The sequence below is a fragment of the Cardiocondyla obscurior genome, linkage group LG05, assembly GCF_019399895.1.
Source record: "Cardiocondyla obscurior isolate alpha-2009 linkage group LG05, Cobs3.1, whole genome shotgun sequence".
NCBI lineage: Eukaryota > Metazoa > Arthropoda > Insecta > Hymenoptera > Formicidae > Cardiocondyla > Cardiocondyla obscurior.
The window spans coordinates 7,019,883-7,042,250 of NC_091868.1; the positions used below are offsets into that span (position 1 = coordinate 7,019,883).

Genomic DNA, 22,368 nt, shown 5'->3' on the forward strand with positions numbered 1-22,368 from the left:
TTAATTGTTACGTTTGTTTTTATCAGTGCGATTAGATTAGTCGTTTTATGCGACATGATTGTTGTAAGTAAATCGAGATTTGATAAGTAAAAACGTCCCGACTGATCTACTTCTATTTACAAGTTAAGAAAATTGCTTCCATAAAGAAAAATTGTACCAAGACTTTGGAGGAATTTTTGTCAACGACAGAAACGATGCCAAACAACGTAGTTTATCGTATACCGAATTAGTCCGGGTGTTCTTTCAATTTTGAAAATTATTGCCGAAACTTGTCACCGGAAAAGAATAGGTGGTTTCAGCTATTCTAAAGACAAAGTTCATCTTTCTTTTTTCCCCTTTTTCTTTTTTCTTTCGTGCCGGCCATCCTTTTCTGTTACCCCTTTTTCTCTTGTAATCCCACCCTCGGCTCCGTCGGGATAAACTCTTGAAATTTCCGAGAGTTGCCCGGATGAGAAGAACCAGTTCCGCACTCCTAATTCTGCGGAATTAAACTCGCGAAATCGTTCTAATTGCGGATACAGAGCATCGGGGCACTTGGATCAAATCGAGTTACATTGTACTTTTAACGATGTAATACTACGATTGAATTAATCACTGTTCAATTTCCATTACACGGTCGTTAAATTGCATTTATACGAAGAAACGTCGCGATTATGATTCGTGCTAATTTACGATTGATCGAGAACACCGTCATTTTAATCGGACGCATTCTGCATGACGCGCCGAAAGAAAGGAGGCCCTTTTTCAATGAAAGTTAATTTCGCCGGTGCCTGTGTAACCGAACGTTGAATTACAAAATCTCGTTAAAGTGCGACCGCCACCGGGGGTCGATCTGTATACGAAAAGCTGCTTTGGCAAGTTGCGTTTTTGAATGCACACGGAGCGCGGTAAGAGGTCAAATTCCTCAAGTTCCCAGACGGGCGGGCGGCACAATGGCTGAGAAAATGCGAAATTTGCCGAAAAGACTTGTCGCGCGGAAAGTTTAGTTTGAAAACGCACGATTTAATTGAACATTCGTAATAATTTGTCTGCGCGAGAGGGTGCTAACTGAAACTCCGTGATTCGCGTTCGCGTGCGATTCGTCGGCGGCGAGGAATTAGCACGAGCTGTCGAGTAGACAATACGGAATTAATTATAATTAACTGCCATTCACAAAAGTTTCAGCGAACAATTTTGTGGTCGCACCATGCCGGTTATAATGAACTCTCTCCTGGCAGCTCCTATCATTTACATACTCTTACATTCAAACTAGGTTTTCGTTTGGCTGCCGCGCTGGTTCGCGACAACCTCAAGAGAAACTTCTTTAAATTATGCCCTTTGGAATATACCTTCGGCATGACGTAGAATATAACGTCCGTTGAAAACTTTCCGCCGCTTCGGCGAAGAAATATTGTTGCAACATCATAAAAATGCATACGACTGATTCTTGCCGTCATGCAGCAGGGATTACACGTCTTGAAAGAAAAGCTCTCTGAAAAGAAAATAAAAAGGGACGGAAATAATAGGCTAAAATTATTCTAATTTTCGTATCACTTATTTATTACAGAAACTGATTACACGGTTAAAGGAAAAATCTTTATCATCTTTTTTTATCATGTTTAAGTTAGTTACATTCTATAACGTGATAAAATTTGTATATTAAAAGTTAATTCTTATACATTAATTTTGAGTATAATTATGAAATTTTTATAAATCCGTATTAATCGTTTTATATTTGATTTATGTGCGACTACATTAAAGAGATGTAATAACAATTAGCTCAATAATATAATTATCGAGTAATTACTAATATAATTTTAACGTCAATTAAGCACTTTTAACAGTTCAATACTCTCGCTGCGTATTGTCTTTATTGTAGGGTTTTTTTTTTATTTCGAGACGTAGCATTAACCATGTGGCCCTCGTATTTACGACTTGGTGGTACACGCAATAATAATCTATTTTCCCTCTTTTTCTTTCCAGCATCATCCGACCGTGTTAATCAATTTCGCGTAAAAGCTCATAAGATCGTGACGATGATATCTCGGCTGTCACGCTGTCGTGTCAGCTGTTAAGACTGTTAAAAGAACAGAAAACAGAGCGTTCTGTAGTCTCGTAAATAAAAAATAAAAAAAATAAAATAAAATAAAGACCACTTACATTACAGAGCACGGAAAAAAAAAAGAAGAACTGAAATACATTCCTTCTGTTTGCTCTAAAAGATCAATCTTAATTAAAGACCTACGACAACGATAACTGTTAAATTAAATTAAATTAAATTAAATTGGATAGAAGTCTCAGTTTGTGAGTAACGACAGCGTGTATAAAACCACGGAGGTCACAGGTTACGGAAGAAAGAAGGTCTCTCATTCTCCCTTTCTCGCCTCTGCGACGTAATCCAGATTTTACCGACTAATTTGTGAATCCGGATAGTAAAAAGAAAAAAAAAAAAAAAAAAAGAAAAAAATAGCCCACGATTACATACTCGTGCGTGTGAGCGCGCGTTCATGCGTGTGCACGTGTATAATATTAGAGAATGTAAGTGTGCCACCGAGCTGACGTTCGGCAGTGCATTATCAGTTCGCCTCGCGCTCATAGGAAACCGCAATTTCCACAAATTACACGGATGAAAACTGACTCTTGCGACTGTACACCATCGGCTACAGCGCGGTGGAATTCATGGGTCGCGGGTTATGCCGCATTCGGTGGTATGTAGTAATTAGCAACATTGCTCCCAGATCTCCCGTGGATGGGAGGATCAGGCGAGGACTGTGCGAGGGATGGGTGGGCGCGGAGGGCGGCCGGCGAATCCGCCGGCACAGATTTCATTTCGAAGGAACAGAACGCAACGGCGGCGATATTATCTTGCCCGTGACGTTTAACGATCGGTCATGCCGAGAATCTCGCCGCGCCGGAAGCCGGGAGATAAAAACGGGACGCGTCTCTTAGTCTCGTGGCCATTCTATTGCCGCGAGAATTTTGCCGAGGCGCGCGTAAATATCGCGGTGACTTTTGTTAACTTCGCCGTTCCGTTTACTTCATTTAAGCGTATCGAAATTAACGCGCTTCAGATTCAGAAGCAAAGAAATAATAATTTAAATCCTCGTCGTTGGAACACTTTTAATTCAGCTGTCTCGAGCGTAGCAAAAACGTTGATTAGCGCGCTTCGGTCTCGACGGCGGACGTAATATTACTAATAGTCGGCTTGAAAGAAGGTACATATTAATACAGACGTTTTTCACGATCGAAGGGTGGCTGGCGCGACATAGGAGGTGCGCCGTCGAGATTTTACTTCCACAGGACGGAAGAGTCGAAACGAGAGACGCCGCTGAGTTTTGCCTTTGCGGACGTCTCTACCCCGCCGAGTTTATTAAAGCGCCGTGCAGCTGTAGCTGAATTATCGCCGGAGTTTCCCGTCTCGGCTCCTTCGCGGCAAAAAGCGCGCGGCGCACAGCAGGAACGAAACAATTTGACCACCTTATTCGAATTTACTTTTCTCCCGCGCCTCCCGCGCTCTCGCATCCGCGCCCGTAACTTTTGCCATCCCGCTTAAAGGCGGAGGGAACGAGAGACCGAGGGAGGTTCGCGCCCATTACCCACGAAGCTAATGTACCCTCACAACGATCATTATGTAAATTCAAGTGTGATAGAGCGCCCCGCCGGGCTATAACGCGAACGAAACTTTTTCACGGCGGCTAATCAATTCATTTATCGTATACCCGATGCTCGACGTCCGTCGAGACGGTACAGATATCAAGAGTATTCTTGAAAGGTCCGAGTTTCCGGAGAGGAAGTCACACGATAAGACACGATAAGATACATGAGTCGGCAATAAAAAAAAAAAAGTATGCGATACGCTTATGCGTCTCTAGAATTTTAAATCCGCGCGTTTAGGAGAATAAAAGAAACGACATTAAATTAAAAATTAGTTTTGATTCTTACATTTCACGATTTGCAAAGGTGTTCGAGGTCGCTCGTGGGCGAGTTTTCTCACGCTGGAAGTGTGTCGTTGTCCGCGAAGCGAATAAAAGTGCGACGGTGGCGTCAAACGGACGTTCGCGCGCCGGAAACTTTCCGCGTTAATGAAATTTCTTTAGGCCGAAACTTCGCCGCGAAGAAAGAGGAAAGGCGGCGCGGGGAAGGCTGCAAAACCGCCGCGCAGTTAACCGCAGGCGAAATAAGGATGGGCGGGGAACAAACGGCCGATTATCTTCCGTTGTCACGCGGGCCGCAAAGTCGCAGCGTGTTTTTCAATTGCGATTTGCGCGCGTTTTGGAGAGGATCGATGTCTCGAGAAATCGAGCCGGACGCGCGATTGCGCACTGCATCACGTAACATACCCCGCTGATCCCGCCAGCTACTCGGAGTACTCGGCGAACATCGTGTTTACGTTTGGAGATAGTCCACCATAGTCCATCGAGAGCGCTTGGCGTGAATGAATTCTGATCAGGTGAGAGCTAGAGATAAATTTCGGGGCTTGATAAATCGTAAGAAAAAAAGTGACCACACCTCGAGGTCCATTGGCAGTTTCTTCGATTAACATAGCTCGAGATATATACGTATTCTTTTATTTTTCTTACAATAAAGTTTATCGATAATATATTGCTTCATAACTGTGCTTTGTCATTAATTCAGGTGGCATCAATTAAAGTACACGATGACTCAAAACGATCCCAGAATTCCAAATTTGCAGGACACTGCTACTCCTTTTAGCAGACAATTGTGTGGAATATATAAGAGGTAATTTGCTGAATTGCTTAACCTTGTTTGTCCGATTTACTTGCCATTAACTCATTGACCTTTAATAAAGAGATAAAGAGATGATAACTTTTTTTTTATATTGCAGAAGCTACGCTCATGTAACTATCAGAGACAGAATGCCCGTGATATTAACGAAAATTGTCGACACATTGTGTCAGAATAAAAGCAAAATTATTGCCACATATGGTCCGGTAATTATAAAATACATATTCAAAAGAATTTGTGTGTGAGTGTATGTATGTGTAGCAGTTAATTTGATTTTACTATTTTAGCCTCTAATATATACTATTAAATTATACAGGATGCAGAAGAAGATATCAAAGAGATCATAGGATTTATAAGTCAACTGAAAAATGAAATAGTTACTAATAAAGCTTTAAAGCCATTGCGTTTAAACACTAAAGTTTTCAATGACGCAGAAGAGTGGAATATATATTTAACAGACAGAACGTTCATCGAAGGTAACATCCCCACGTGGTTTAATACGCGATGGTTGTACTGTGAAACCTACATGTATCGTGTATTAGCTCAAGAAATTAGATTGACGTAAGTTTCGATATACTGAACGTAACAGAAATTTCTTTACAAAAATTTAAATATCTTTTTACAATCCTAGGAATACCATGCACAGTTATGATCCATTTGAATATCAAAAGCAAAATGAATTTATTACTTCTATTGACTCTATAGAGCTAATTACTGTGTATATAAAAGATATAATATGTAACAAGGAATACAATATAGAGAACTCAAAGAATGACTTCCTGAAACTTTTGGAATTGAGTTTGTGGGGCAACAGGTTAAACTATTTCTACTGAATTTTAATATGTCTATCTGTCATATATTGCATTATAAATAATTTTTATTTTTCCAGATATGATCTGTCTGCAACTTCTGGCTCCTCTTGTAGTAAAACTGGTAATCCACTCACGATAGTAGAGCATTTAAAGAAAAATATACTAGTAAACGATTGGGAGATCGTGTGGGACACTGTGAATAAAAAGATGAAAGAAAACGATGATATTCATATAGTGCTTGATAATGCAGGATATGAGCTTTTTACTGATCTGTGTTTAGCAGCTTTCTTGGTTACTATCGCACCTACAACTAAAATAACGTTTCACGCAAAATTATATCCATGGTATGTGAGTGATACTACTGTTCGTGATTTTCAATGGACGTTGGATTACATGACTAAACTTAACGATTATCCAAATATACAATTATTGGGTACAATGTTTACAAATCTAATGGATCGTCAAGTTTGGTGTATTAAGGTATTTCTCATTTTTTTAAGTTATTTAAATAATTACGTCAAATTTGTGTAAAATAAATATAATTAAAATTATCTTCATTAAATAGGACGAGTCATATTGGACAGGACCATATGATTTTAGGCGAATAATTGATAAAGGAAAAAATATATATGCTGAATTTGCTGATGCTAAATTAGTAATATTTAAGGGTGATTTAAATTATAGAAAACTTCTAGGTGATGTTAATTATCCATATGATACAAGCTTCGCAACTGCGTTAAAAACCTTTCAACCTACGAATATTTTGAGTTTGCGCACTATGAAATCTGACATTTGTGTTGGATTATCAACTAATATAGCTAAACTCTTTATAGAAGATCATATGAAATTGACAACCGGAGAGTATGGTCTTATCGAAGCAGCTATGTTTAAAAATTAAAGTACTAGATCTTGTAAAACAAAAGTACCTTTAAATTGTGATAATCATTGCGTAATAAATAATTGCACTGTACAAATATACAAAGTTACATAGCACATAATTTGTACATGTATGAAAAATGTTCAAAAAAATAAAAAAATTAAAATATATATATATATCCTATTTAAAAAAGCGTGTTTTACGTAACTGTAACGGTAACTGTTTTAGGAAGTTTATCGAGGCTTGTAAAAGAAAACAATTAATATAGTTTCTTTATTTGAAAGTTTCGCTTTCTTCCTTTTCTTCATATAGCTGAATACCAATATTTGGATCTCTTTTTTTAAACTTTTTACGAGAGAGTAAGACGTCTTGGAAGTTGAGATTTGCTTCGATCAATCTTTTCTTTTATTTACTGATAGAGCCTTAATTCTTCGGAAATATTTTCCTCAAAGAAAATCAACGTGAATGCATTTTCAATGAAACGATTGTTGCGGCGATTCCGGTCTTTCTTTCTTTCTCTAAAAAATTAATTCGACTCGAGGTTTACTTTGTTTCTTCAAAAATGTGCCCTGACGGAAACGTGGTAATTTTTGCAGGCTGCGCGCGCGATAGTTGGTAACAGTTTGAACCATGCAACACGCGCCATAGCGACGACAGCGCTGCGATCAAACAAGTGACATTCCGTTGCGCAATGTTGGTCACATCGTTTGACGATCGACTCGAGCAAGTGTGCGTTTGGCTTCATTCGTTCGGTAACAATGGCGGCAGATCCCGAGCAGTTTCAACAGCTTCTAAATACACTCCTCAGCACAAATAACGATGTCCGAACGCGGGCGGAGGTATGTGTGAACGTCTGGTAAATTATTCCGACCCAAGCGGCGCGGGCCGACAATTGCGTGTCGAGCCGACGCAAGTCGCTTTTCCGCGTGGTTCGCGACTGCAGCATGCTCGTGCCGAGCACGTTGCCGAGGCTCGCGCTCTGCTGGGTAGTCCGTACGTGGCTACCACAAGCTGGCGGTGGTCTGGCTCGTGACTCGTACCCTGTTGGTCGACGGCATCGTGAACGCGTCGATCGGACTATGACCGGTCAACTGGGAGTCGAGCCCACGACGACGCGGCTGTACCCGCGCGATCGGCCGATGCTACAAAATGGTGTCCCGCACGCGGGGCATCTCGCGGCTTGTGTGCCCGCCGTCGACACCACGGACCACTCGCTTCGCCGGCGAGGGCTCGGTATCGCATTTTTTTTTGACGCGGGAAGGAGGAGCGGCCTGTAGGCACACCTGCGCTCGTCCGTTCCTCGCACACATGTTTTCATGAGATCCACGCGACTTCCCGCCCACACGCGGACCCATGCGATTTCCAGTGACCCGCGTAAACTGCGATTTTTTTCCTCTATCTCGTTTCGCGACCCGCCCAACGTGTGCAACCACGAGTATCGGCTCGTTCGGATTCAACGCATCTTTGCGTGGTCTTTATTGCGCTTTTTACCTCAATGCACGCCTCGATCACGTGTCGCGCGTAATTCGTCGAATATTCATACGTGTATCGAGTACGATATGTAGTCGGGGACGAAATGAGTCATGTGTAGCTTGATAAATTTAGTTCAAGAGCGAGAGAGAAAGAAAACTTTTAATTTTAGCATCTGTAATGCAGATTTATATTTATTGCATGTACCTGCTTTGTATAATATATAGCAGTAAAACTAATATTTAATTTTTTATGAGAGAAAAATTTTATTATTATTTTATTTTTTTTATAGCAAATTGCATTTAATGACTTTAAAAGGGAGATGAATGCTTTCCAGACAGATGTGAAAAATTTATTGAGTATTTTTTTCAATTATGCATTACTTGATTAAAAGACAATGTTATGCTTGTTATTATACATTCTTAGAAATTAAAAATTTAATAAAAAATCAAAATTGTTTAACTTACACATTGTTTATACAATTATTTAGGAGGCGTACGGCAATCTTTCCATGGAAAGTAAGGTGACGTTTCTTTTAACCACCATTTGCAATGGTACACTTGCAGAAGAAATGAGAGCCATAGCAGCTGTACTATTGCGTCGACTGTTTTCCTCAGAATTTATGGACTTTTATCCTAAGGTAGTTTAAAGTTTATTTTTTTAATTTTAAGCTATTATTTTTTATTAAAATATTTCCTTTTAATTCAAAATTACATCTATTTTATTTTTTGAGACTCTTATAAAAAATTTAGTTTAAAAATTATTTATATTTAAATTAAAGATCAGTGGAAAATAAAATTATCCAAATATTTTACAGCTGCCACAAGAAGCGCAAGTCCAGTTAAAGGAACAAATTTTACTATCAGTTCAAAATGAACAAACCGAAAGTATCCGACGTAAAGTCTGTGACGTTGCAGCTGAAGTTGCCAGAAATTTAATAGACGAAGAGGGCAATAATCAGTGGCCAGAGTTTCTTCAGTTCCTATTTCAATGCGCAAATAGTCCGTTGCCGGCATTAAAGGAGAGTGCGCTTCGTATGTTCACGTGAGTTTTTTTTAACATCGTTTTTTTTAATAAGGTACTTATTAAGAAAATAAAAGTAAAGAGTGTTGAATGCATATGCAGATCCGTCCCAGGCGTATTTGGAAATCAGCAAACAATTCATCTAAATCTTATAAAACAAATGTTACAACAATCTGTCTTAGATACAAATTACGAGGTAACGTACCATTTACATAGTTATATTTTTATTTAGTTTAACTGGGAGATAGATACACGAGTTTCGACAGGATAAGATTACTCGTCACGTAACTCTACCCCAAAAAAAAAGCCTTCTGATGACTGTAACTTGTGAAGTATTAATTTACAGACAGATACGGGGCACACACATTTTATGTAGAATAATTTGTGTTTACGTTCTAAGCAACAATTTATAATTCCTTACTCGTTAATTTTTTATTATAATTGTAATAATTGTTCTTGTCATACAGGTCAGGTTTCAAGCAGTAAGAGCAATTGGCGCGTTTATAACATTGCATGACAAAGAGGAAAGCATGCACAAGCATTTCTCAGAGCTAGTTCCAGCGCTTGTACAAGTAACCGCTCAATCTATAGAAAAGCAAGATGATGATGCTCTTATAAAAGTGTTGATAGACCTTGCCGAAACCACGCCAAAATTTCTCAGAGGGCAATTAGATAATATTATGCAAATGTGCATGAATGTAGTCTCTAATGAAGAGATGCCCGACTCTTGGAGGCAATTGTTATTAGAAGTTTTGGTAACTCTAGCGGAAACTGCACCAGCTATGGTACGGAAAGTGGGTGAAAAATACATTGTAGCTTTAGTGCCATTGGTATTAAAGATGATGACTGACTTGGAAGAAGATGAAAAATGGAGTTTTTCTGATGAAATTATTGAAGAAGATAACGATAGCAACACTGTCGTTGCGGAAAGTGCTTTAGATAGGTTGGCGTGTGGTCTCGGTGGAAAGACCATGCTACCACAAATTGTGCAGAATATTCCCACAATGTTAAATAACAGTGACTGGAAGTATAGGTACGCAAAATCTTTAGATTAAATTATTTATTTAATAAATTAGCCATGATTGCATCGATATTTAATATTTATTATTATTTATATAAGATATTTAATTTAATTTCACAGAAAAGTCAGCAATTATATACTTTTATATAATTGCGTTACGTCTGTGATAGAATAACCATTGAGATAATTCTCTTTTTCAGCTACCGTTTTGGTAGTTGATCTGAGATTCTCATTGGATGTTTAAAATAAAAATTGGTAGTTGTATTATATAACTGCTATAATTATAAAAACGTACATTTCTTATATACTTGTTAATTTTTTTTTCTCTTGTTTGCATAAGTATAAATTAATTTTTTATATTTAGACATGCAGCACTTATGGCTATCTCGGCTGTCGGTGAAGGGTGTCATAAGCAAATGGAAGCTCTTTTACCACAAATAATGGATGGAGTTATACAGTATTTACAAGATCCAGTAAGTAAAATGATGAATTTGGTTCCTAATTTTATTAGCTATTGGTTTAAAATTATAATTTTGTATATTAGAAAAAAAGAAGAGTAAACCACAAGTTAATCCGACAGTCGTATTCCTTTGGATATGATAGTGTTACTTTTGTGGTAAATTAAGCAGGAATACAATTTCTTTTCTGTATCACTGTCTTAGCGATATAGATAACTAAAATTTGTTCTTTGCGGTTCCTGAGAGCTGACTACTATTAATAATAATAATAGTAATCATAGTTTTGGAACATATATTTCGATTTGATACGCGAAAATTGCGCGTAGTCTAATTCACTTATTAAAATGTGATTCTAACTTTTTTCTAGCACCCTCGTGTAAGATACGCCGCCTGTAATGCAGTAGGACAAATGTCTACAGATTTTTCGCCGACATTTGAAAAAAAGTTTCATGATAAAGTTATTCCTGGGTTATTAATGGTATTGGACGATAATGCAAATCCCAGAGTTCAAGCTCACGCTGGCGCCGCTCTTGTAAACTTTAGCGAAGATTGTCCAAAAAATATTTTTACTCCATATCTTGATGCTATAATGGCTAAACTTGAATCGATTCTAACTGCTAAATTCCACGAATTAGTTGAGAAAGGGACTAAACTCGTACTTGAACAGGTAAATTTGAGTTATCTTAAACTTTGTGATTTTTACGTCGTTTATTAGAAATTCGTCAATGATGTTATTTCATGTATATTTTAAATTTACATGTAAAATAAAAGATCAAACTTTACATTATTTTATATTTTCTCATAGATCGACATGGCATATTTTAATTATAATTAATTGTCTAATATAAATAAATGTTTAAAAAATTCAATGTTAATCTTAATTTTTATATATTTTTTTCACAGGTTGTTACGACAATTGCCTCAGTTGCAGATACATGTGAAGAACAATTTGTAGCTTATTACGACAGACTAATGCCTTGTTTAAAATATATTATTCAAAATGCGAATCAACAAGAACATAAAATATTACGAGGCAAGACAATCGAATGTGTTAGTCTTATAGGCCTAGCTGTTGGCCCAGAAAAGGTAAATGAATTTTTTAACTTGGTATTCTCTGAATAAGAAACTCAATTATTAATTATTTCTTATGCATATAAATATTATTCAACTTTAACAGTTTATTGCCGATGCTAGCGAAGTTATGGACATGTTACTCAAAACGCATTCAGAAGGTGATCTTCCTGATGACGATCCGCAAACCAGTTATCTTATATCTGCTTGGGCCAGGATTTGTAAAATTCTTGGTAAGATATATGTTTATGAATTTCACTAAATTATAATTATTTACATGTACATTCACCGTTAAAAATGGCGTTCATGGTGCTGCGACGGCGGCTAGCGTACGTGATATTGGCGTGATATGCGTCGAATTTCACACGAAGCGCGCGCGTAGATGTGTCGTGGAGCACCGGTCACAGAGGACTGAGGGGGAAGTCACGTACGCCGGCCGCCGTCGCCGCTCGCCGCAGCAAATCCTATATCTGCCTTTCAGTGTACAGAAACATTGGAGATTCGCGCAATGGTTCTTAAATTTATTTTTAATTTAATATAAATATTTTTTTATAGGGAAACAATTTGAACAATATCTGCCACTAGTAATGGGACCCGTATTACGAACAGCTGCTATGAAACCTGAAGTTGCATTATTAGACAATGAAGACATGGAAGGCATTGAGGGTGATCTTGATTGGCAGTTTGTTTCACTAGGAGAGCAACAAAATTTTGGAATCAAAACAGCTGGTTTGGAAGACAAAGCTTCTGCGTGCGAAATGTTGGTTTGTTACGCACGAGAATTAAAAGAAGGCTTTGCGGGTTATGCAGAGGAAGTGGTGCGATTAATGGTGCCGATGTTAAAATTTTATTTTCACGATGGTGTAAGAACTGCAGCTGCGGCAAGTTTACCATATCTCCTTGATTGCGCCAAAATAAAAGGTTATTAAATAATTAATATTTTTATTTAAAAAATTACATAATTCTTTTCTTACCAATACTTTTATTACATATATCAATGTTTGTTTATAGGTCCACAATATGTAGAAGGCATGTGGGCATATATTTGCCCAGATTTGTTAAAAGCTATTGATACAGAACCAGAATCTGAAGTGTTGTTGGAATTATTATCCTCTTTAGCGAAATGTATCGAAACGCTTGGCGCAGGTTGCTTAAATGCACCGCATATGACTGAACTTTTACGACTCTTAGATAAATTACTTAATGAACATTTTGAAAGAGCAGTTGCTAGATTGGAAAAGAGAAAAGATGAGGATTATGATGAGGTATTATTCATATAAAGTTATGTGTAAAACTTAATACAAATTTTAGAAATAATTTAAATAATTCTTTGTTTTTTATTTTATTAGGTTGTTGAAGAACAGCTTGCTGATGAAGACAATGAGGACGTATACACGCTTAGCAAAATTGCTGACATTTTACATGCCTTATTTACAACTTATAAATCTTCATTTTTTCCTTATTTTGATCAAATATGCGGACATTTTGTAAAATTACTGAGCCCCGAAAGATCGTGGTCGGATCACCAATGGGCTTTATGCGTTTTTGATGACGTTATAGAATTCGGAGGACCTGAGTGTGCAAAATATCAAGAATTCTTTTTACGGCCAATGATCCAATACGTTTCTGATAAATCTGCAGAAGTTAGACAAGCAGCAGCTTATGGTTGTGGAGTTTTAGGCCAATTTGGTGGAGAAGGTTTCGCACAAGCGTGTGCAGAAGCTTTACCAAAACTGATAGAAGTTATTAGCGATCCCGAATCTAGATCGCCAGAGAATGTAAACCCCACTGAAAATGCTATTTCAGCAGTAACTAAAATTCTGAAATACAATAACAAAGCAATCAACGTCGATGAATATCTTCCACATTGGTAAATTAATATAAAAATTTTTTTTCAATAAATATAAACGCATAAACTATTTTAAAATGCTTTTTTCTTATAGGCTAACCTGGTTGCCAGTTGTCGAAGATGAAGATGAAGCACCTCACGTATATGGATATCTATGCGATTTGATCGAAGCAAATCATGCAGTAGTTTTAGGAACGAATAATGCCCATTTGCCTCGACTCATAAGTTTCTTTGCTGAAGCAATGTTCAGAGAAGCTGTGCCTACCGATCATCCCGTTATGTCTCGAATTCTTAGCATCGTTAGAGAAATACAGGTTTGTGAACAAAGTTTAGTTTTACGTATCTTAATAAATTTCGGATAATAAATGACAAATAATTTTATATTTTTCCAGAAAAACGATACAATTTTCCAGGCGATTATAATGCAATTAACAACGGATCAACAACAAGCGCTTCACGAGGCACTCAGTACACTAAGTTGAATTTTTAACATCGTAACAAATAAAACAAGGTAAATACCTGCGTTAATTAATTTCTCGAAGAAATGGCAGATAGGTAAATATTATACCTATAAAACATTCGCTCCAGCCTAGTTATATGTACGGAAATATATTTAAGCATTCTACGTATTATTATCCATGTACTTGTTGAGTATGTATTTCTGTATCATTATCAGATTTGACAATTAATTTTTTTTATCAGGGATTGTTGAATATTTAAATTAAAATTACAATTTGTCACTGATTTACAATACTTCTATAAGTGAAAATAAATCGAAACAAATTTTATTAGTTGTGAATGAGCAGTTCGCATTGGCAGAATTTATAATTACTTATTTTACTTTATAAAATATTTTTAATTCAACATTATATATGTGTGTATATATATGTATATTATATGTGTATATATGTATGTATACACACCTGTTGTATATATGCTTCTCTTCTTTTGCCTACATCACATTGGTGAATGTTATTAAAAGATTTATTAATATGACTGACTTAATCAAACATTCAGACGATAACGTTCTCCTGCCGATTGAGAGTCGAACGATACTAAATCATCTTTCAAAAAAGTGGCTTTGTAAAGAAACTACATAGAACAACGTATATATTGTAGGTTTGTTATGCGAATATAACGTTAAGGAATTATAATTTTGTCACTGTGATCTTTTTAAATTAAGTTTACATTCTGAAACCATCCCATGTTTTGGTAAAATAACAAACCTGATAATGCAAAATAGACTGGAAAGCCTCATTGTAGCCATGAAGTGAATGCGTAACATCGTGATTTAGGTTATTTTATTATTAAATTTAGATACAGTAAATGTTATTTAATGATAATGTTGCAATGTTGAAATCTGTATACGAATGCCTTTTGAATGAAACGTAATGAAATTAAAAAGAATTTTTCATTCGTGATTTACAAAATATTTGTGATTCTTCGACTGTAATACATTTTTTTCTTATAAATATTAAAATGTATGTTTATATACGGCAAACTTTCTTGTAACTTTACAGCTAATTCGTATTGAATTATGCTTATTTAGCTGTAATTTTATAACACTGTCATAAATCGAAATGTTATTTAAAACAAAAAAAAACTATAATACAAGAAAAAGATATTTGGTAATATGTGCATTACGTTTCCTTCGGCTGATGTAACACGAGAATTGAGATGTTGAAAAGGACTGAGCGAAATAATCTGTTTAAACGCCTCTCCCCTACTGTTCTTGTTGCTATTTATTTATAAAACATGTACTCCGATACCTGTGATTGTATCGAAATTTCATCGACGGAAAAATTTTACCTCTAGTACACTTTCGCGGCTACTCTTAACGTAAATGCTCCCAGTAACAACCTTTTTTTACTAAGACGTGTAGAGAAATAAAGAATAAACATTTATTTGTACATACGTCAAAAAATATAAAAATATCGCGAACGAGTATGTAGAGTTGAAATACCCGATTGTAAGTATCTTTGATAAACGGTAGGCACTATCTCGTTATATCACTGAAAATGAACAATACAATCTTATAAGGTGCACATAATTGCAGCAAATACATACGGAAGAATCGACATTTGACTTCATACGATTCACGTTTGCGACAATTAAGAGAGAGTAAAAATATGAAAAGGAAAAATTATAATTCTTATATATAGAGATTATTTTAAAATCATTACTAGGTAAAATAAATCTCAGCTTTGTAATCATGGTTTTATTTCATTCTACATTCATATGTTTGAATTTTAATAAATATATATTAATTCTAATAAATTTCCTGAAATGTATTTATATTTTTGCAAACTTTGCATTAAACATTTAATTAAAGTTTAGCACAAATTAAATTATTTTAAATAATCACATATTAAATCGTTTGGTGTTTATCTTATTATCTTTTAATGAAATATGTTATTCAAAACTAAATGATAAATATCATCTCGTAGGCATTTTCTGTGACGTATAAAAATCGATAAGTAGCGTAAAAATATTTAAAAAACGTATCGATTATCATACACGAGTATACAATTGAAATTGATATAATTAAAAATGTGCATATCGTTCGTATCTATTTGCCGAGTGTTGCTTTATCAATCCTTGTCATAAAAGATAAAAAACTTTTTTGTAGATACTTGCTTGAGTACAGGACACATGATTTTTTAAACCAATTTTTTAACACAATATATTGCATTGTATGTCATACGTCGAGACATTGTAAATGAAGTTATTTATAGCATTCACATTTTGCAATTTCACTTTACATAAATAATTCGTATCAATATATTACAGGCTTACAAATCATTGCAAATGCAAAATAGTCATTCCTGATATTGAACATTTTGAACGGCCGATTATTTGTCGTAAAATAAATTTGATATAAAAATCATATTTATTTTACGAAATGTAAAAAAATGTGTTTATCACATTTGTATATTTTATACTGTACAAAACTAAGATTTTCTTTTTTCTTTTAACAGTTTCTTAAAGGAAAAACGACAGAAAACTTGGAGAACACATTACGCTTGCTTTTTTTTCCTTGCGTCCGCTCTTTATAAGCCACGGCGTTCCACGTTATCTATACGTCTGCGTACGTGTAAATGCACATACGCGCCGGCATGCGGAACGGCCGGCGCGGCGCGGCGCACACATGACGCCGGCGATCATCCGATATTACGTCATCGTTGCCCTCTCGCCCGAATAGCGTCCGTTCTTTCGCTGTATGCCGTACATACGTGGCCGCAGCGCGATAAAACGGACGCGGCGCCAAAGTATACGGCGAGTGTCAGGCAAATAAGTGCAATTGAGGAGTTGCGCATATCTAATCGAGACCTAACCGGAGAATTTAATCGAGTGGGCGCGCGCGATAAACCTTGAAATCGCGCGACGAAATCGCAAATATCCCTCCCTCTCTCGTGGCAAGGTTTGGTGCGAAACCGCGTGAGATTCGACACTCCTCCTCGTTTGCCAGAGGCTCGTCGCCCGGCAATTTTCGAAGGCTCGCCGTCACAGATTTATGGTAAGGCATGTGCTGCGTTATCTCCTAAATAAGCCGAGTGTTGAAGTATTCCAGCGGGTTCCAACGGTGCAAGCGCTTCCGCTTGAGCTCTGGAATGTCGTTGTACTGACTGACGATGTGTCACGCACGGATCATATTTCTAACGCCCTTGTTCGATACAACGCAACTTCCTCGTGCGTTATTCATGTGCCTTTTTAAAATGATAAAGAATATTATTTGATGTTGCAAGTAGAAAGAAAAAGTAAAGAGTAATCAGTGATTACTTACAAAAAGAATATATAGAAACGTTTTATCGTACAGAAAGCGTCGTTGCGACACATTCTGTTTGTGACTTCTTTGCGTCACATTTAATTAACAGGGTTTGAGACTAATTAGCGAAGCTAATTCAGCAATGTGCCGATGGAACGCTGTGGACGTGCATACATAACGGTACGTGTCGTAAATGAAAAACTGCGAGGCTGGCAGTAGTAGGAAAGACCGTTTACGTGATGAACCGTTGCAATGGTGCGCGCGTTACGATGCGCATAAAATTCAGAATTCCATACATAACTGTATTTTGAAAAATTGGCTTGCTTCTTTTTTGTCTCGGAAGCGCGTCTCATGAACCCAGCACGAAAAAACTCTGTCTCTGAAAAAGCAATCCTTTCTGTAAATGTTTATTTCAACGCAACATTTTATCATTAATCAAAGTCTAACTTACTTTTTCAATCTTAAACTTCTTGAAACATTTGTTCTAAAGGTTAGGAGAAAATTAAATCTCGAGAGATTAATTTATGCTGATAGAAATAATCTGAATATTAATTTAACGTTAATTAGTACTACCATAAATGACGTTTTATATGTATATTGTACTACACATGCACGTAGCCTCCCTGGATTGGCCGGTTGTCAAAATAAAACAATAGTCGAAACTCGCTCTAGGGGAGCTGGTCCGTTTGATCGATCTCCCATGAAATGGAGCCAACACGGCTCATTTACGGCTCTTCCTGGTAATCGTGAGTGCGGATGCACGGCGTTCTCCGTCCGTGCGGTTGGTCGATTCCGTTTCGTGCGTGAAATCCCATCTTGGAGGCACCAAAACAACGCGTCCCGTCTGCGCAAGCCGGGCCGCGGGAGGTTTTACACTCTTCTGCGCTCGAGAAGGCGAACGTGTCGTTGAACGACCGAGCGGCTAGGCCAAGAGAAGGATGGAAGACGAGTAGGTGTAGCTAGCGATCGAGGGATCGACCTATCCCATCGTCGCGACGAGCGTCTGCTGGGGCTGTTGGCTGTCAGCTGTGCTCAGGCGGGTGGCTAGCGCACGCACACGTTGCAGTTCGCGGAACTAGGCTCGGAGCTATCCGTCGTCGTATCCGGAGTGTGGTGTGGGTTCGATCCGGAGCCGGAAATCCCAGTTACTTCTCGCGCCGAGGAGGCACGCCAACGTGTCACGGGAACTTAGGGTCGCCGCGTTTTTTCCAACCTTTTCTTCCTACTTGACTCGCAAATAGGCACAAGGCCTGCCGATAGTGTCGACGTAAGTGTTACGTGTTTCCACATCACTCGTCTCTACCTCGACGACGAGAGCGTGGACTCCAAAGTCTCTGGAAATCTCGTCCGCCGACGCGAGGATGCGGCGCGCTTTATCGCGCCCGTTATCTATCCGCAGCAGTGTAATTGCCGTAATTGTAATAATTCTTTCTAGCTTAAGTCGAAGTCGAGCAAGGACGTGCCTGTTCGCGCGGAACGGCTGCAATTGTCCGCGCGTTAATTTTCTTGCGCCTGTGCTCCGGTGCAGTTTCCGCCGCGGATTTTACGTCGTAGAATCTGTAGGGTGTAACGCAATGTAAAGTAATCGTGCTAACTTGTTCGTTTGTTCACAGTTAAACCGAGGCTGCATGGCAACGCCGTCGCAAACGTAAGAAAATGTCCAGGAAACGAACCAGAGAAGAAACTATGCTGGCCACTGCATCCCACCAGAACAGCGTTAACGGAGAACATGCATCCTGTTCCAGGGAAGACTCTCCAATTCACGCTGTAAGTATTCAAGCATCGAGCTCTTAGTGCAAATAAATAGAAATACAAGTCGGTATTATCGGTCTGGCATGGAAATTTACCACATATGAGACACATCAATTCACAAGACTTATGTATCTTGCCCAAGAAACTTATCATTACTTATGAATGCGTGACAAATGACCTTGTTCAGTTCATGAGTCATTTATATATTTAAGCATCATATCCTGCATAGATAATTTAAGTGAAAAGAATTTAAATGTATACATAAGTATTCAATTTTATATGATTTTAACGTTGAAACGTTTAAAAACTCTATGTACATGTTCAACTTTATTATTATTTTTATTATTATATTATGTATTGAACAGGAATAAGCATGGAAAGTGTTGTCTAGAGATAATACATAAATTCTTTGTAACTGATAATAGTCTGGCGTGATTCTAGATTGGCATATCTAATGTGATAAAAGTCAAGAAATGCTTTAGTGCTCTCACAGTCTTGAGTGCTAACCAAAAGTAAAACATACTCTGGCATATGTTGAATTTAAACATATTAAATATAATACGTGATTTTTTTTATATATACGTATTTTATAATTATATATTTTAAAATGTATTTTTAAATTATTAAGTGTTTTTAGTATATATAAAACACTACAATATTTCAAAAAAATCTGTTTCTATTATAAATACATAGAACTAAATTGTGTTTAAAAAAAAAAAAAAAAATAATAATGACTTGGGGATCCAAACAGAATTATGACGAAAGTAGAAGTGCAAGTTTAACGTTTCTAAAGGATTGTAATAATCAAGTTTCTGTATACCAGGAAAGACTGCCAGTAAGTTTTCACGATATATATTTACAAATAAATATGTAAATTCAGTCCTATACGAATTCAAGATGACAAAATAATTTACTTATTTATAACGTGACACATTTTCATTTTTATTGATTTACTTTTAAACAATATTTTATTTTAATATAATTATTTAATATTTAGGTATATCTGATTTAATATATTTTTCTTTTATTTATTCTAGTCGATCTGTAAGGAAGCACCTTTTAGTGATGATCCAGATGCTATTGTAGAGAGGAATGCGTGTGATTATAATACACGAATTACTTTAAAGCAAGCAAGAAGTGGTAAAGGTACGCTTTAACGTGATTTAAATAAAAATATTAAATGTTACTAAATATTTATTTTAACATTTATATATATTATTAAAATAATTTTTTTTTTAGTTCCTAGAAAAATTAGAGTTTATGCCGATGGCATTTATGATCTCTTTCATCAAGGACATGCACGGCAACTTTTACAAGCCAAGAATATTTTTCCAAATGTTTATCTTATTGTTGGAGGTAATTATACAAGTTTACGTCTAGAAAACTATTATTTTATACTTGAATCTTGATTGCTTCTCGTAATTAAAACGTATTTATAATTTTGCACTACTTGTACTTTTGTTTTCTCATAATTTTATTTTATAGTATGTAACGATGAGTTAACACATAGTAAAAAGGGAAGGACTGTGATGACAGATTTAGAAAGGTACGATGCTGTTAGGCATTGTAGATACGTGGATGAGGTTGTTCGAGATGCGCCTTGGGAGCTTGATGATGAATTTTTAAAAAAGCACAAGGTAAATTCACTTTTTCGTACTTTAAAATTTAAGTATCAAAATGTGCATTTTATTTTAAGTGCCAAAATGTGCATTTTATTTTATAGAATTTGCATGAACTATATTGTATTACTTTTTTAGATTGACTTTGTTGCTCATGATGATATACCATACATGACGGATGATGTATCAGACGTTTATGCAAAATTAAAAGCTAAAGGTATGTTTGTAGCCACACAACGAACGGAAGGTGTCTCCACGTCGGATATAGTGGCGAGGATAGTCAAAGATTATGACATATACGTCAGAAGAAATCTTGCACGGGGCTACAGCGCAAAGGAACTTAATGTGTCTTTTCTCAACGTAAGTGATTGCCAATTATTACATGTTATTGTTTGTTATATTTCCAAAATACTATTGCAAGATGTTATATTGGAGAATTAATAGTTATAAGAAATCATTGAAAGGAATACGCTTTTAAGAATAATTTTACAGGAGAAAAAGTTTCGCCTACAAAACAAGTTTGATGACCTAAAAGATAAAGGGAAACGAGTAATGGAAAACATTGGCGAGAAGCGAATGGATATGATTAGCAAGTGGGAAGAGAAATCTCGAGATTTTATCGACGCTTTTCTCTTGCTCTTTGGGAGAGAAGGTAGACTGGTATGTACACTGAAAGACAGATATGGCATTTTCTGCTGCGAGCGGCGACGGCGGCTGGCGTACGTGACTTCTTCTCTCGGCCGACAAGTGCGGGGAGGTGTAGTAGGCCGCGTTTCCCCTCAGTCCTCTGTGACCGGTGCTCTGTGAAATATCTACGCACGTGCTTCGTGTGAGATTCGACGCACACCACGCCAATATTACGTACGCTAGCCGCCGTCGCAGCACCACGAACGTTATTTCTGACGATGTACGTGTGTTTAAATTAGTGCAGAGTTATTCGATACGACGAGTATTATATTTCTTGTCGAATTTGATTCTTAAAAATTTTTGTTCGACTTTTTTGATTACGTAAGTTGTATGAAAACATATCAAAGTCTTTTTTTTATCTATATTTGCAGTCGACAATTTGGAATGAAAGTAAAGGTCGTTTAATGCAAGCGTTGTCTCCACCTGCGAGTCCGAAAAGAGACGGTAGTCCAAATAGTAGTAGCAGCAGTCACAACGATGAAGATCAGACAAGGTAAGGTTTCTTTTATTTAATTTCTCTGTGAAACTTACGTTTATATTTGAAGTTACTGTATATAATCTTATTTTGCAGTCCACCACCAAAGAAAACAGGACGTTTCGAGTTTTCACAAAATCATTATCTGAGCGATGATTATAGCGATGATGAAGAAGAACATCTACACTGCAAATGATAACTAATTACATTAAAACGGCATATATACCCTCTGACCAAAACCAACGTGTAATTTTCATTTATTACCTTAAAAGATTAGATGTATTTTCATACAAGTACACGAACTGCTGATGACGCTTGCTTAACAAATTTTGTATGGTATTAACTAGCACTATACATGAACGAAATCGCCTGCCGTGATGTAAGAGTTGTGTTTTTGCAGATTTTGTTGAATAGATAATGAAAGGATAATAGATATACAGATTCTATCTGAGCTATGTAGTAGCCGTTTTTTTTATTTTAATTTTTTTAGCGTTTTTGTTGCTTTAAAATGTTACATTGCCTAGTTCCTACGTTACTTAAAATACGTATATTAAATTTCGTATCTTTAATTTAATTGATACTTTCACATAGTTAAAATTAAAGACTGACGTATGTCAATAATCCATAATGTCAGTTCATAATTTCACTAGCACGAAACAATCGAAGTTGTATTTAATGTAAGATATTAATTGTACGTACGTACTATTATTTTATGATTAATTTTGTACAAACATTTTTATAAAATAACGTTATAATTAATCAC

The 22,368-nt window shown here is 36.6% G+C and overlaps 3 protein-coding genes, 1 long non-coding RNA gene and 1 other non-coding gene across 10 annotated transcripts; 4 read left to right on the forward strand and 1 right to left on the reverse strand.

Moving 5' to 3' along the window:
* The first annotated feature begins 4,293 nt into the window (after positions 1-4,293).
* Positions 4,294-6,584, forward strand: LOC139102478 (damage-control phosphatase ARMT1-like). Its single transcript, XM_070656388.1, has 7 exons — positions 4,294-4,429; positions 4,615-4,719; positions 4,826-4,931; positions 5,042-5,286; positions 5,357-5,539; positions 5,615-6,017; positions 6,103-6,584. The coding sequence occupies exons 2-7, from the start codon at positions 4,637-4,639 to the stop codon at positions 6,433-6,435; spliced, it is 1,353 nt and encodes a 450-aa protein (XP_070512489.1). The 5' UTR covers positions 4,294-4,429; positions 4,615-4,636; the 3' UTR covers positions 6,436-6,584.
* A 517-nt stretch (positions 6,585-7,101) lies between these two features.
* Positions 7,102-15,516, forward strand: Karybeta3 (karyopherin beta 3). The gene is made up of 14 exons (XM_070656370.1): positions 7,102-7,253; positions 8,375-8,524; positions 8,702-8,928; positions 9,010-9,103; positions 9,375-9,940; positions 10,293-10,401; positions 10,754-11,053; positions 11,290-11,472; positions 11,564-11,690; positions 12,013-12,378; positions 12,469-12,722; positions 12,807-13,327; positions 13,401-13,620; positions 13,699-15,516. Exons 1-14 carry the CDS (start codon positions 7,173-7,175, stop codon positions 13,786-13,788), a joined length of 3,288 nt encoding a protein of 1,095 aa, XP_070512471.1. The 5' UTR covers positions 7,102-7,172; the 3' UTR covers positions 13,789-15,516.
* Positions 9,146-9,274, forward strand: LOC139103036 (small Cajal body-specific RNA 8). The gene has a single exon (XR_011545824.1). It is a non-coding gene; the product is annotated as a small Cajal body-specific RNA 8 (non-coding RNA).
* Positions 15,510-18,024, reverse strand: LOC139102488 (uncharacterized). 2 transcript variants are annotated; one of them, XR_011545702.1, is made up of 3 exons: positions 17,524-18,024; positions 17,091-17,451; positions 15,510-17,013 (listed from the first exon to the last, which is right to left on the reverse strand). It is a non-coding gene; the product is annotated as an uncharacterized lncRNA (long non-coding RNA). The 2 variants fall into 2 exon arrangements; XR_011545701.1 differs by having other exon boundaries at positions 17,091-18,024.
* Positions 16,557-21,844, forward strand: LOC139102480 (choline-phosphate cytidylyltransferase A). 5 transcript variants are annotated; one of them, XM_070656393.1, is made up of 10 exons: positions 16,557-16,823; positions 18,686-18,839; positions 19,576-19,659; positions 19,862-19,970; positions 20,064-20,180; positions 20,310-20,461; positions 20,582-20,803; positions 20,936-21,103; positions 21,502-21,623; positions 21,702-21,844. In XM_070656393.1, the coding sequence occupies exons 2-10, from the start codon at positions 18,729-18,731 to the stop codon at positions 21,799-21,801; spliced, it is 1,185 nt and encodes a 394-aa protein (XP_070512494.1). In that variant the 5' UTR covers positions 16,557-16,823; positions 18,686-18,728; the 3' UTR covers positions 21,802-21,844. The 5 variants fall into 5 exon arrangements, with proteins under 5 accessions (XP_070512494.1, XP_070512493.1, XP_070512491.1 ...); XM_070656392.1 differs by lacking the exon at positions 16,557-16,823 and adding an exon at positions 18,191-18,339; XM_070656390.1 differs by lacking the exon at positions 16,557-16,823 and adding an exon at positions 18,334-18,475.
* The last annotated feature ends 524 nt before the right edge of the window (positions 21,845-22,368 follow it).